Source organism: Folsomia candida, unplaced genomic scaffold, assembly GCF_002217175.1.
Source record: "Folsomia candida strain VU population unplaced genomic scaffold, ASM221717v1 Fcan01_Sc010, whole genome shotgun sequence".
Lineage (NCBI taxonomy): Eukaryota > Metazoa > Arthropoda > Collembola > Entomobryomorpha > Isotomidae > Folsomia > Folsomia candida.
This window is the reverse complement of record NW_019091202.1, coordinates 4,498,683-4,513,194: the sequence shown is the minus strand read 5'-3', so window position 1 is coordinate 4,513,194 and position 14,512 is coordinate 4,498,683. Positions and strand designations below refer to the sequence as shown.

Here is a 14,512-nt window from a genome sequence, read left to right as displayed (position 1 = left end):
CCACTCAGAATCAAACTATTACCAACCCGGGGACAAATTATCACCAAATCAATACCATCCCGGAGTGTATATGTGACTTCATCACATTTTTTACAGTGTACTAATAACTTATCCTTAGTTACCGGGTTTCTTAGAATGTCTGTATGTACATAGTGATGCAACACATTATGTATGTGACAATTCAAAAAAATATTTACACTTCCACCTCTATTTACATTTCACTTACCAGTAACTTATTCACATAATATGAGTTCCAACGGATGGGTACGATGACATCACAATTTTTTTGGGCATGGCAAAATGCGCAGTAGTCTCAATTTGAGACTCTCAAATCAAGCTGCAGAGGATTAGTGATAAATACATACATTATGTATGTATTTATCACTACTCCTCTGATGTATGTACATCTTTTTGGAGAGTACTAAATTTATCTCATTCATACGCACATACCCATTAGCTAACGTTTATCCATGGTGGATATATGAATAGCTAGCGAGAAAATTATTTTACTGAGATTTAAATAAAATTATCCGTCAAAAACCCCTTAAAATTTGTAAGACATCAGTGTAAGAATTTACTGTGGGATCCTGATTTTCATTATTTTACAGTATTAATTGTCAGAAATAAGAATAGAAGTGTCTAGTTGCGGTTTGACACTCCATGAAACTTGGTATTGAGCGGAATGACTTGTATTAAGCGGTGATACCAATTTGGTATGTATACATTCGATAATAAAATAATACTGTGCAGTACTAAGTGAAATATTAACCGGTATTAAAATTTATACCACGGAGTGTTAATTTATTACCAGATCATTACTACGAGATAGAGCCACATATTGATGACTGCGTGATATTGATTTTTTAAGAGTGCACATACATACCTAGCAATGGGGATAAGGGGATCTAAAGGATGCGCAAACAGAGGTATAATTACTCAGAGGGTTTTAGAAATAGTCATTTTTACGCTGATTCTGATTCTACTACATTCACATTCACAATCATGTACTACACTGAATATTTAGTTTTCACAAGTAACATTTTTTAGATTGTATCAAAATTATGGAAATCCAGAAAACAGGCGAAGCGAGCAATTTAAACAAAGAGTCTTGACCGTAATTTGTACAAATGAGACTGGTCTGAAAAAACTTTTTCTAAATTCTGCGAATTTGAATGTAGGCAGTTTCCCGGCTGTTTTTTGAGCTACATTTAGAATCATAGTAACAATTACAATTTCGTAAACAACTCTCCATTAACGGATAAAAATGCGTTGCCGAATATGAAGATTTTAACTACTTAATACGGTGTAAAATAATTTCTGCAATATTTATTCTCAGCGTCAAATCAGCATTCTTCAACAGCTAATTCCATTATTAAACCTTGGACGGAACAAAATCTTGGTCAAGTTTGCGGTGAATAAAATTAATTATGAAAAAATCTTGGCAAATTTATCAAGTAACAATCAAAATAAAAATTTGTCGAATCAACACCGCCGGTGTCAATATAATACTTAACCGCCTTGGTTACAATGTTGAATCCGAGTTATTATGATTTTGATACCGGTAGTTATAATGTTATGCCTGGACGGAAAAAATTTATTACTACTCGGAATCACAATTGTAACCAAGTAGGTTAGGAGTAAGAATTAAATGATTCGACAAGCAGATCCGCCGACTATTTCAAAAGTACAAATACTCTATTGGATTATGTTCCCCACATGAAACGAATTAAAACTTAGCAATTTTTTCGGGCGCCAAAATTTCCTTTGGGGGGTTATGAGAATAATGGGAGATAAATGTGGTGCACATAGGGCACAGCATATCTATGAAATGGGTTGATGAAATTTCAAAAACAAAATTTTGTTACACTCTCTGGATCAGTACCCCGATAGGTTTTTCGAACTGAGGTGGAATTCCGACTTTGAGGGGCTTTTCACAGCGACGCAAAATTGACTCAGAAATTAATTTTTCGCTATAACGAAAAAGTATGACGAAATGTTCATACATTAGCTTTTCACCAATTTTTACTACGTTGCAAATTATTAGTAGTAGAATAAAGGTTAAATTACAAAGAAAGTCGAAATCGACATGCGTGACCTTTTTCGGGGATCGAAAGGTCACAATGTCAAAGGTCACATTACCCCATAAATGGGGTATCGTTGGAAAGGTATTGGCGAGGGGATTCAGAATATGTATACTTTGTGGGGTCTGAAACCACTCCCTGCAAGTCTAGAGGCCAAAGAACGAAAATCGGCAGTTGTCCAGAATTTAACACAGCAGTGGATTGGGAGCTAACACGGAAGCATGCATGGGAAAAACTCAAAAATATTCTTTTGGCTCTATGTTTGCAGGGAGTGGTTTCAGACCCCACAAAGTATACATATTCTGAATCCTCTCGCCAATACCTTTCCAACGATACGATGTTTTTGAAATTTCATCAACCCATTTCATAGATATGCTGTGCCCTATGTGCACCACATTTATCTCCCATTATTCTCATAACCCCCCCCCAAAGGAAATTTTGGCGCCCGAAAAAATGCTAAGTTTTAATTCGTTTCATGTGGGGAACATAATCCAATTAAGTATTTGTACTTTTGAAATAGTCGGCGGATCTGCTTGTCGAATCATTTAATTCTTACTCTTAAGTCATATATTGACACCGTTGAGTGTATATGTAGAACAACTGACTGAATGCGAAAACAAAAATTTGTCAAATCAACACCGCCTGTGTCAATATATGACTTAACCACCTTGGTTACAATTGTGATTCCGGGTGGTAATGAAATTATTCCGTCCGATCATAACATTATAACTACCGGTATCAAAATCATTAGGTATAACTCGGATTCAACATTTTAACCAAGGCGATTACATAAGTCATATATTGAAACCGGCGGTGTTGATTTGACAAATTTTTGTTTTGGGTGTATGAATTCTTCTAACTTGGATTATGCATTTCAGGCCACGAAAAGGGTATTCAAGGTTGGCGGAACTCCGGCTATTTAGACGCCACCCTATTCTGCATTTTTTCCTTTTCCAATGTTTTAGATCGCATACTTCTCCCAGGGTACAGAAAGGCAGACAATTCACGTAATGAAACTCTTATTAGTGGACATGTTCAAACCATATTGCGGGATGAAATCGTGAATCCACTTCGAAAAGACTTTTTCCTTCCGGCCGGCAAAGTTATGAAACTTCGAAAAGAAATGGCGGTCTTTGATGCAAAGCTAACTTCCGAGGAAATGGATCCCTTAGAATTTATGTATGTCTTGTTCAGTGAAGTATTGAATTTGGAAGAATTTTTATCCCTGTCATCGGGACAATCGGATTACTTCCATCAAATCTTGGTCGCAAGGGAAGGCCGAGGCAGGACTCCGACAATTCAGCAGATATTTGAAGAATCCTTGATTGTACAAGAGCTTAAACTAAAGGGGGTACCCAAACCCGTTTTAATTTTGCAAATGTCAAGGACGAATAGTTGGAAGTCGTTTGAATATATCATCCCTAGCTTGAGGATGGACATAACACATCTTCTTGAGGAGGGTATGTAATTAATTCTGCTGTATTTATACCAATATGGGAGCTGACAATTTTCAAGCTACGCCAGGATTGTGGAACGAGCTATATCAAACAATCAAGCCAAAAATTAGGAATCACGTGGCGCTTATCATTTCGTTGAAGGGCCCCTCTCACGAAAAGTATTGGTGGCAAGGTTCAGTTGGTTATTGAATTTTCTCTCATTTTTTTCTCCACGAGGCGAAAACTCACGTCGCTCACGAAAACTTTGACCCCCAATATTTTTCTTCAAAGGGGCCATTCAGCGGAACGATAAGCGCCATATGTATGAGTGCCAATTTTTGGCTTGATTTTTTGATATAACTCGTTAGTCAGTCCTGGTGTAGCTTGAAAAAAAAGGTTCCATTGTGAGTTGGAAATCCGTTTTTTCGGATCATGCCAGGGTTCAGGACCCGCCTAAGGAAGATAGACTCTCCACATGCCAATCCCAGATCTGGATGCCCTCTACATCTTTGGTAGGCAAGAAATGGATAAGCCTACAGTCGTTTTACGCTGTGGCCACATTTGCGTCCGGCACACCCCCTCAATGGGAGAAAAACTACTCAAATTGCCCACTTCAAACTTTCCTAAAAAATTCAATTTTGATCTGATGTTGACAATTTTTACATATTTTTGGCCCTAGATAGTCGCTCTATCATATTCAACAATAATCTCAACTTTTTTGAAATTATCGAAATTTCAAACTGCTTCGGATATTTTCGAGAAAATTCAAAATTTCAAAATACACGAGATTGCTGTTGAATATGATACAGCGACTGTCTACATATGTAGGACCAAAAATATACAAAAATTGTCAGATCAAAATTGAATAGTTTTACCACACGCAAATCGGCTTTTTGCATTTTTCACACCTTTGAGGGGTGTGCCGCACCCAAATGAAGCCATTGAGTAAAACCACTTCAGGGTTAGCAATTTCTTACCTACATAGGATAACCAAATATGTGGGGCCATCGAAATTTGCGATTTGAATGTAGAGCGTCTCTCCCCCGTAGTTGGGTCGCGTCGCTCTAAATACATAAATAATTTTAAATTCATAAAACGGGTTAGGTCGCTCTTTTAAAAACATTATTTAAAAATTATTATTTAAAAAGCTTAAAAACCTAAACAATGTGTGATTCAGGTCCTTCCAGTGAGAAGTTTCAAAAGGATGGAAAATTGAAGCAAAGCACATTTGGAAATACTCTTCTGGGATCAGGAGAAAAATCTACGGTATTTCGGAAAACGTATGTTAATCGAATTTAGAAAAAAGACATAACGCACAAAATACATAATTAATAGTTTTAAAATCATTCGACCCAAATTTCAATATTGCGTAATATTTAACAAAAGATAAATCGTAATTTTAATTTGCTAATCACACAATTAGAGAATCAAATCGTCGAGTCACGATGGAACTTTTTGCCGTGATATGTATCGACGGGCACCACGTGACATCATTCGTCAAATCTGGACCAAGTCTGCAAGCACCCTGGGTATACTTTGACTCCATGGGACAAACTGCGACACCCGGAAGCGATCACATCATTCCAAAGGTAACGGTTTTTATCAATAACATGGAAGTAAATTTTCGCGTCTCCTAAATATTCGTAAAATGTCTCATAAATAATATACAAGTTGCCTACACGGGAAACGTCTCTTAAATGAAAAAAATGTCTCATAAGTATTTACATTTATCTCATAATATGATTAGCTATGTAAAAGCAATTCTTATCATTTTCTGCCTCAAGTCTATGGCACATCATCCGAAATACTCCCAGTTTGTTTGTTAAAGGTTTTATTTGTTCTCAGCTTTTTAAATTAAAGTCCGAAGTGCTCCGGTTTCCGGAATCTTGTGACTCTGACCGCGATTCGAACTCTGAACATGACATTAACCCAAGGAAGGAAAGGAAAATCGCTGAGTGTGAGGTGCTCCAGGAGTAAATTTGAAGCCAAGAATTACTTAGAGGAGCTAAAAGGGTGGAGATATCTGAATCAATATCTTCTTCAGAAAGAGAAAAAATTTTTAAATATGTGTCGAGTGGAAAAAGAATGTATGTAGCTCGAAATCAAGGATTGTTCTCCCCAAGGATTCAGTGAAATCATCAGTCGAAAAGCCAATAGCTAGCCATGACCATGATCCAAATGAAAAATTTTGTCATGATAATTCGACTAATATTATCTAGTATTCAATGATATACAAAAGGCGATCAGAGTTGGTTTTCACAAATTCATACCTGAATTACTAGACGGTTTTTGGGTGGAGAGATTTCTAATGCTTTTTATGTCTCAAACTATAGGTCAACATATTCATCTGGCTTCCAGTTTTGTGCACTCTGGCGAATGTTATAGGGTCAAATTTAGAAAGGTGTCATTTTTTAATTTTCCGTTCTTATAACAAAATGGTGTCTAACAAAAGATTTTTTTCCGGAGGCCCTAGTGCAGAAATCTCCTTTGTGAATTTTACCAAGGGATTTAGCATGCTTTTCACTATATAAAACCACTTTTGTCTCACATTATATTTTAATTCCGTTTTGTAGTCTAATTTCATACTTATCCTTGTGGAAGGCGCTCGTGCACACAACTTATCCCCTTTTAAGGCCCCCACATTTAACACCTTTGACGTTAAAAATACCAAACGTTGTTTTTGTCGAAGGAACAAATAGTATATTGCAATTTTAGAAAGAAAAAGAAATCAAACAAGGCTTTGTTAAAACAGTAAAACTGATAATTATATGAAATAAAGTGAGTTTTTTATAAAACAATTTAGGAGTTAGTTATGGATTTATATGAGACTGCAAAAATAATATTAGGAGACGTTTTGCATGTAGGCAACTTGTATATTACTTATGAGACATTTTACCATTTTTTATGAGACGCGTTAATTGCATACCCAATAACATACATATGTACATATTTATTTATCACATATGAAAATTTTGGCTGCTTTTATGCACATTGGCTGGATTTTAAGTCGAAAAATTTTTATGAAGAAACTATTGTATTCACCGCTTTTACATTTGTCACTTTCTGCACAATCCGAGACACGATTTTCATACGGGATTATTATTCTTTTCTATAATTTCCTTCCCTCTTTTCAATTTTTGTCAGATATTCCAACTTAGAATTGTACATATTTTTCTAATTTTGTAACTTTTTTTCTTAAGTCTTATTAAATTATACTAGATTCGCGTACTTCCGGAAATGGGTGTATGGCTGACCAGGTTGGAGGATAGTCTGGACGTGAAAAAAATATTGCAGGAAGAAATATTCTCACAAGAATTAAAACTTTTGTTGACTGATTCTTATATTTATTTATATTCTTAAGGAATTAGCCAATAGCAACAAAAAATAAAATATGCTCACAAAGGTTAACAAACATGGCAATAGAAGAATAAACTTTTTCCCCAGACTTCTCCAAAATGCAGAGGATCACGTTTTTCTTAACCACAGCAACATTTTTTGACTGCATAGTGTACCTGAATTGACGATTTACATACCACGTAGAATTTTTGCTAATTATTAAAAAATTAGATTAAGTTTTGCATATTTTGTTTCATTTCAGACAAGGAATAATTGCAGAATCTGGGGATAATTCAATTCATACGCACAATAAATTTCACCAGTGCAGAGATTTAGTACATACTATAGCATAATTTTCTTCGCGTTGCTTTCTCTACTGCTCTCTGTATGTACATAATATAACCTAAAACTAATAGGAACCATCAAAGCCCTCATCAGTCTGTATCTCCCTAGCCAAATCGTCTAAAAGTTCTTCAACCTCATCTTTTTCGAGGAACTGACTTAGCCCACTGACCGTAAAGTTATCGCCATACCCAATACCGACCACTTCAAGACCTATTTATAATTCAATAAATTGATTTCAAACGAAGTGTAAAAAAATCAGATTTTCACTAACCTTCGTGTAAATATAGTAAATCCCAGGCAGCCATTTCAGTAACGTCTTTTCCACCAATACTACCAGATTTCTTGAGGAAAGGGATGTTATTAAGCCCAACTGGCACGAGGGATGGGGGCATTATAAAATTTATCAATCGGACCGGTAACCGACCCACCCAGGTGAAAAGGACGTTACCAAACATGCATGTGATATCAAGCTCTGATTTTACAGGACCTCCCTCCAAAGGGATTGATACCACGAGGGGCATAAATTGATTAGCCGGGCCGGACTTGTAAGGCGGCAAGGCTTGCACCGAGGCTCCTTGGATGTTCCTAAAAGAATTTCATGTTAAAAATTGCCAGGGTTATTGAGGGAACGTCCATGGATTACGTTATCAAATAACCGGAGCTTTTCAACTAGACACATTTCTAATTAATTAGTAATTGATAATTAGAAGGGAAATATTTTGTCTAATTAATTTGTAATTAGTAATTAAACTCTAGTTGCTAATTAAACCACTTAATTAGGACATTGACCAATTAATTGATAATTTTTTGGTGATTTTCTAATTAAACAGTAATTAAAATTAGCTTCGGTAGAACTAGTTAACATCAATTAGTAATTAATGATTAGTTTAAGCACTTAATTAGAGAATTAATTAGAAACCCAGAATAATCATTATTAATGATTATCAAAAGGAGGGTAAAGGGTCATGGGTCGTCTATCTGACTTATGTAAGGTTCACATGAGTAGAATAGGTAAGGAGTAGGTGGGTCGGGAGGTTTAAAAATCTGTTTTCTGATAACGTAATATGAATTTTCTAATTAAATGCTTAAAGTAATTATTAATTACTAATTGATGCTAACTAGTGTTTAGTACCTAAGCTAACTTTAATTACTATTTAATTAGAAAATCGCTACAAATCACCAATTAGATAATTGGTCAATGTCCTAATTAATTAGCTAATTAATTGGTTTAATTAGCAACCCTGATAATGTAATATATGTATGAACGTTCCCTAATTACTCTTGCGACGAATGGCATACTTTAAATTTAAATGTTCCCCCGTTCTCCTTCGTATACGCAACGCTTTCCCTAGCGCGGCTGCAAAATGTGAAGTCATACTTGCGCCCCCCTTCCGTACAGAGTTTATCCTTTTTATGGAAATTGATCGTGGCCGCGAGAACGTAGTGTTTTCCGTGTATTTTTTAACGGTGAAGTAGTTTTGACTTTGATCATCCAATATTTGAGGTATGCTCCGTTTTGTGTACAGATTTAAGAAAACCATCAGTGGTAGATTGAAGATGGCCCAGACTTTTGCAAAAAACAATTTCTTCCTGATATCTGGGGGGAAATTCTGAGTGGGGATTCACAACCCAGGGAATCTTGGAGGAAGGCCACGTGTCAAAGATGCATTCGCCCAGGAGAACACCGACCGAGGCGCCATCCATGTAGGAATGATCCCACCGAAAGATGCGGACTGATCCGAGGGTGCCATCCTTTCTTTGGAGGCGGGGAATTAGTAACCATTCCCATTGAGGCTTCGTGGTGGGCATGGTCTGGGTGAGGAAAGGCACTAAAAATATAAGCAAAGGCATACATACATATTTAGATATCAAAAAAATTAGGTTTTGCGACTAGAAAACTGGTCTAACGTAATTTTTTCAACTTTTCCATAATGACTCGTTATTGATCTGCTTATTATGACCTTATTTAAGTAAAATTATGAAAAGTTTTGGCCAGAAACCGATCTCTGAATTTTTTCTTCGTGCATAGTCCAAATGAAACAAACATTGCGGGTATTCATTAGGGTACTTAACGTATGTGCATATATGTATTTTGTATGGTATACATACTTAAGTAACTATGTATATACATGGGTACTTTATGCGAAGAATTTCTCAGTTGTGTGAAACGAATTTTTCACAGTCGTTTGTGTGGTTTGAGTTAGGGATGCCAAATCCGGATACTTCGAAAAATCCGTATTTTTCGGATATCGAATTATCCGATATCCGGATTTCATTTTGGAATAAATCCGGATTTCCTTAATTTAAACACTATTTTTCATATGCACTGCAAAGATAGAAATTGTTGCGAAAAGTGTAAATTAAAAAGAAAAGTTTGTTCATGTTATTCATCTCCGGTAGTTATTTTACCATATTCGACATCAAACTAACCGTTTTTGAAACTTTACATGTTTTTAGTCCATCAATTTAAAAATATACCAAGAAACTATCTACCTATACATGGTCACAAAATTTTAAACCATGGTGAAAATTTGTAAAAAGCTAAAATTTCGATTGAATATGATACAGGGTGGCCCTCAGTAACTGTAAGTGAAATGAAGCACTGTAGCTTCAGCAGTTTTTCTGTTACAGATTTCTAGTAAATTTTAGTGGAAAGCCAGTTAATTTTTAAGTAGAAAACAATTTTTGGTTTCCGAAATTTCTTCCCCCAACATTAATGCAGAGCTGAAGACGCGGCCTACAGCCCTCGATTGCAGCACGCTCGGAATCGGTGGACAAATTGTTCCATTTCGTGGTGAAAGCATTTTTTAAAGCTTTCAGACTTCTGTGAGGCTTAGAACACACCTTTGTCCCTAATTTTGACCGTTTTTCACAAGTCCAGAAATTCAAATCCAACAAGGAGCATGACAATTCCCAAGCGGAGATAATGTTGGGAATTTGGTTTTTTAACCACCCTTCGCTCATTTTTTGCAATATTCAGTGGTACTGAGTCCTGTAGCGAGGTCCAGTCGACTGCATTGGCTTGGATCACTTAGGGGATGTATGTACCTCGGAGTCAAAAACGTATTTCAAAGATTTTTTTTCTTTCACGTTCCCCCCCGTTTCGACAAAATGAGGAGAAATTACCCATAATTAGCTCTCATCTGCCAAAATCATAACAAAACATGGATAATGGGAACTTTTGACCTTCTTTTTATATTGAGGGATATCTTTGACCTATTTTGCGTAGACGAAGTCATTTTGTTTGTTTAAAAAATCCTTCACAGTGAAAATCTGCTCACCTGGAACGAGAATTTTCTTTACTCTTTTTTAGCGTACCGCTTAAAGAGAGCCCTGCATTTCTTTAACCCTGTTTTCTTTTGAGGGATAATCAGCATGCGGTAAGTGCTACGTTTCAAAGCCTTAAGTCTAAGGTTCGGTTTGAGCACTCATTGGATAATGTGCATCTACAATGTCAGCTGTAAGGCTATTTTCCGTTGGAATTTCGAGAATTTTTTCGGATTACAGCCTTCAGCGCCTTGACGATGGGTGTGGTCCTTGGAGGTTTTCATAAAATCGTTCTTCGACTGTTTTTAGTTTATACTGTCCCCATGAACGTTTTTATAGTGCGTTAGACTAAATTAAAGTGCACGTTCGATTCCTATCACACTTTTCATATTCACTATTTTTCTTCCCATTTTTTTGTCAAAAATTATCGCCGGCCGCGTCCTTTCAAGATTTTCCCTGCTGATATGCTTTGCAAGTAATAAAAACGGACATGTGGTATTTACGTAAAATCGCACGGGGAATCCAATGCGCTTATCAGATCTTGATTATCTCCAGTGGTTTTGCCATTAAGAGCTACTTACAGCTAGCATAAGTCCACTAGGTAAAGAAGTATTCGACATTTATCAAGCTCGTTTAATTATCAAGGAACTTGATAATGGCAATAAATAATTCAAATCCGGATTTGGGCTCAGCCGAAACCGGATAATCCGAAATCCGGATTTGTAAATTCGGAACGGATTTGGCAGCCCTAGTTTGAGTAAAGTGAAATAATGAGGGTATTCACGCACCCTTGGTAACTACGTAAACAGCGTAAAATCCGTAAACTTACAAACGTTTACAAACAGCTTCCCGTGAATTCACTTTCGCAATTATTTTCGTAAAAATTTATCTGATAATTGAAACAAAATGCCGATCATTTCCAGAAAACGGAAATTAATGGAAGAAATTTGTGGAGCTGCATTTATTGATATAATAAATACCACGAACAGTGAAGGCTGTTCCTATAAAAATTTCGAAATTCAACCCTCCTAAATTCTAATCCTAAATCACACTAAATCTTAGCTGAATATATAACTTCTTAGAAATCGGTATCGGTGCCCCTCCCTTATTGCCCATCTGGTTATTTTTTGTTCATCTTTGACTTCATATTGGTTCATGAGAAGCTATCACCGTTCCGAATTTCAGCTTTTTGAGACAAGTTATGAAAATCGGTATGGGTCACCCCAACGGGTCCCGGATGTGATTTTTTACCAATTCCACTTCATATTCTTCCATTAGGAGCCTTTAGCAGCCTCTATACCAAATTTCAGCTCGATTGGATGATTTTGAAAAATCGGTATGGGTCACCCCTTCGGGTACCTCCAGATGAAAAATTTTCCAATTTCACTTCATATTCTTTCATTAGGAGCCATTAGCAACCTCTATGCCAAATTTCTGTATCGAACAAATTTTTTTCTTCCGCAAATTGAGTTTACAAAATACTTTACAAAATTAAAAGACGCCTGTGAGCTGGGTAAGTTTACAAAAGTTTGTAAACTGATTTTCCTTGACAATTTTTGTAAAAGTTTGTAAACGTTTGTAAGTTTACGGATTTTACGCTGTTTACGTAGTTACGAAGGAGGGCGTGAATTGCCTCAATAAATATATGTATGGTTGTGGTAAAATGATTTTTTTTCTTCAAAACTAGAGGGTAAAAAAGCTTATAAATCATAAATCCTCCCCAAATTATTCACGTGCTACCTTTATATGAGTACTGACTTACAGATCTTTGCCGAAAATTCGTCCTCCGTAAAGAATTCGCCATTCTGAGGGGTCGTTTCCGAGTAAAATTTTACATGATTGGCCAGTTGAAAATTTCCGGCATCATTGCGGTGACATCCATATCCAAACCGGGTAACAGAGGTGCGCCGTAGTTTCCCGTAAACTAAGCGTCCTTTGGCGTCTCGTTTGTTAAAGATGCATTCGCGAAATTTGTCATAATCGTGCCCCAAATCGGCCGAGGTCAAGCATTGATTGGTATAAAGGGCCACAACAACTACTCGGTTACTTATATGTTGGACATGAACGACATTGTCGAGGCCATCCGGGTCCAGGGATTCTCTGGGAACGCACAAATTATGTAAATTTGTTGGCTGGACGGGGATACATTACACTCAATAATTGTTGATACGATTATTAAACCAGTATTAAACCAGATTATTATTTATTTACCGGCGGAGTTACTATGAAATCGGTAATAACTTGCCATCTATACCTAAGGGTAACGTATGTACATATGTACAGAGACTAAATCCTGCTCAGCGCCCAATGTCAGAGGTGTGGTAAGTATTAAAAATTTTACCGACACAACTGAAGGCAATTTTTTACCCTCAGAAGACAACCTGTTACCAATAAAGTGGTATTGCATAGTATCCCCATCGGTAATAATCTGATCAACTACTGAGTGTACATACGTGGCTGCCGCAATACAAAAATAATTCCGCAACGAAAAATTCCGTTTAGTAATGTTGTAATTATGAAACAAACTACTACCAATCCGGTAGTAGGAAATTATTACCAAGTCAATACAAGCACGGAGTGTATATACATATATTTATTAAATCTGTCATATTTCCAATAGTGTAATTAACTATTTAATTATTTATATCCACCAACCTCGAAAAGAGCAGCGCCATGGCGACAATTAACCGAAGGATTTCGTTGATTCCGATAATCACGGCGAAAACCGGCCAAAGTACAATTATTCCAAACATTTGGGATCCAAATCGAATTTGTTTAAACATTTTAATCCAAAAAAGGAGATATAACGCAAAACGAAACAGGACGATTAAGTAAGAAGGAAAAACTGAAAGAACAAAATTATGTACGCGACATGGCGTAAAAAGATATTTTTACACACTCTAAACAATCTTGCAAGAATAATTAACAAAAAAAGAATAAATATACATGTCGCGATTTACCCCCCATGGTAATCAATAGCTTCTTTCCAGACTGGTAAATACTACTTCTGTGAAGGAAATGCATAAAAATTGGTAATAAGTTTACTACCGATTAGGTGACAAATTTCTTATATCCACATTATTTCACAAGGGTGACATTAAAATTAAGGGTGAACATCTACGTATAGAGTATGTACACTCTTAAAAACCCGGTGTTAATCGTCACCAAACGATGTGCATATGTGACTTTACCAAATGGTGATAATGTTTTTCACCGCTTAGTGATAAATCTTGCCCGCTGGCTGGTGTTAATTTCACCACCATTATGTGAGACAGATTATTACTGCATGGTAAAGTCACATATACCTACCGTTTGGTGACCATTAACACCTGGTTTTTAAGAGTGTTTGAATGTAAATACATACACAAACAACATGTACATACGTAGGTGCACCTTACCAGTTGCGATGATCAGCTTCCTTATGCAAATGGTTGGTTATCAAGGCTACACGTGTTTAAATTACCATCTCTCAGCACGTTGCATAAGTATTTATGTAACTTTGTAAAAAAATTAAGGATCGTAATCACCTTCACCTTGACGGAGGAGTCATGTGGCACCACAATTGGAGCAATGTTACCTTTTGGACCAATGTCATCCTCCTTTTTTAGACAACCTTGCGCAAAATTTTTCTTCCTTTAATTTAGAGTGAATTTACATAAGGACACGTGTATCTTTGTGTAGTATATTATTAAATTCCAGTTACAAGGGGACGTGCATATGTTACGTCATAGAAAGAACTATTGATCCACCTACTCCTTCCCTATCCTACCAGAGGTCAACGCCGCCGATCGTACGCCGCCGAACGCCGGCAGTATTTTACGCGCCGACGCCGCAGAAAAACTTAAGTTCCTATTCCTTTTAAATTGCGACTCCGCGCCGCCGACGGCGCCGAAAAATGACCAAAAACTAGCGCCGCCGCCGCCGAAAATTTGTCGCCGTCGACCTCTGTATCCTACCCACATGTGTAAATATGTAGAACATATAGGGTGTCCAAAATCGGAAGATTTTATAAAACTGCATTCAAAACAACATCGTCGAAATTTCGCC

At 36.6% G+C, this 14,512-nt stretch overlaps 2 protein-coding genes across 4 annotated transcripts; one reads left to right on the top strand and one right to left on the bottom strand.

Moving 5' to 3' along the window:
- The first annotated feature begins 16 nt into the window (after nucleotides 1-16).
- LOC110854635 (ubiquitin carboxyl-terminal hydrolase CYLD) lies at nucleotides 17-7,442 on the top strand. Of its 3 annotated transcripts, none has more exons than XM_035855207.1 (7): nucleotides 26-713; nucleotides 812-926; nucleotides 1,337-1,411; nucleotides 2,960-3,541; nucleotides 4,695-4,797; nucleotides 4,941-5,106; nucleotides 6,737-7,442. In XM_035855207.1, the coding sequence occupies exons 2-7, from the start codon at nucleotides 890-892 to the stop codon at nucleotides 6,875-6,877; spliced, it is 1,104 nt and encodes a 367-aa protein (XP_035711100.1). In that variant the 5' UTR covers nucleotides 26-713; nucleotides 812-889; the 3' UTR covers nucleotides 6,878-7,442. The 3 variants fall into 3 exon arrangements, with proteins under 3 accessions (XP_035711102.1, XP_035711100.1, XP_035711101.1); XM_035855208.1 differs by having other exon boundaries at nucleotides 26-926; nucleotides 2,960-2,980; nucleotides 3,047-3,541; XM_035855209.1 differs by having other exon boundaries at nucleotides 17-926; nucleotides 7,116-7,442.
- Nucleotides 7,263-13,808, bottom strand: LOC118436679. The gene is made up of 5 exons (XM_035855195.1): nucleotides 13,121-13,808; nucleotides 12,228-12,565; nucleotides 8,498-9,027; nucleotides 7,470-7,783; nucleotides 7,263-7,408 (listed from the first exon to the last, which is right to left on the bottom strand). Exons 3-5 carry the CDS (start codon nucleotides 8,737-8,739, stop codon nucleotides 7,263-7,265), a joined length of 702 nt encoding a protein of 233 aa, XP_035711088.1. The 5' UTR covers nucleotides 8,740-9,027; nucleotides 12,228-12,565; nucleotides 13,121-13,808.
- Between the last annotated feature and the right edge of the window lie 704 nt (nucleotides 13,809-14,512).

What these genes read in the sequence shown, in the direction of transcription:
- LOC118436679 (XM_035855195.1), bottom strand. Translation starts at nt 8,739, where the DNA reads ATGGTTTTCTTAAATCTGTACACAAAACGGAGCATACCTCAAATATTG. An exon ending in GGGGAACATTTAAATTTAAA is followed by an intron (nt 7,784 to 8,497) that starts GTATGCCATTCG and finishes AAATTCTTTTAG; the next exon opens with GAACATCCAAGGAGCCTCGG. An exon ending in TTTACTATATTTACACGAAG is followed by an intron (nt 7,409 to 7,469) that starts GTTAGTGAAAAT and finishes AATTATAAATAG; the next exon opens with GTCTTGAAGTGGTCGGTATT.
- LOC110854635 (XM_035855207.1), top strand. Translation starts at nt 890, where the DNA reads ATGGGGATAAGGGGATCTAAAGGATGCGCAAACAGAG. An exon ending in TAAAGGATGCGCAAACAGAG is followed by an intron (nt 927 to 1,336) that starts GTATAATTACTC and finishes ATTTATTCTCAG; the next exon opens with CGTCAAATCAGCATTCTTCA. An exon ending in AACACATCTTCTTGAGGAGG is followed by an intron (nt 3,542 to 4,694) that starts GTATGTAATTAA and finishes TGTGTGATTCAG; the next exon opens with GTCCTTCCAGTGAGAAGTTT.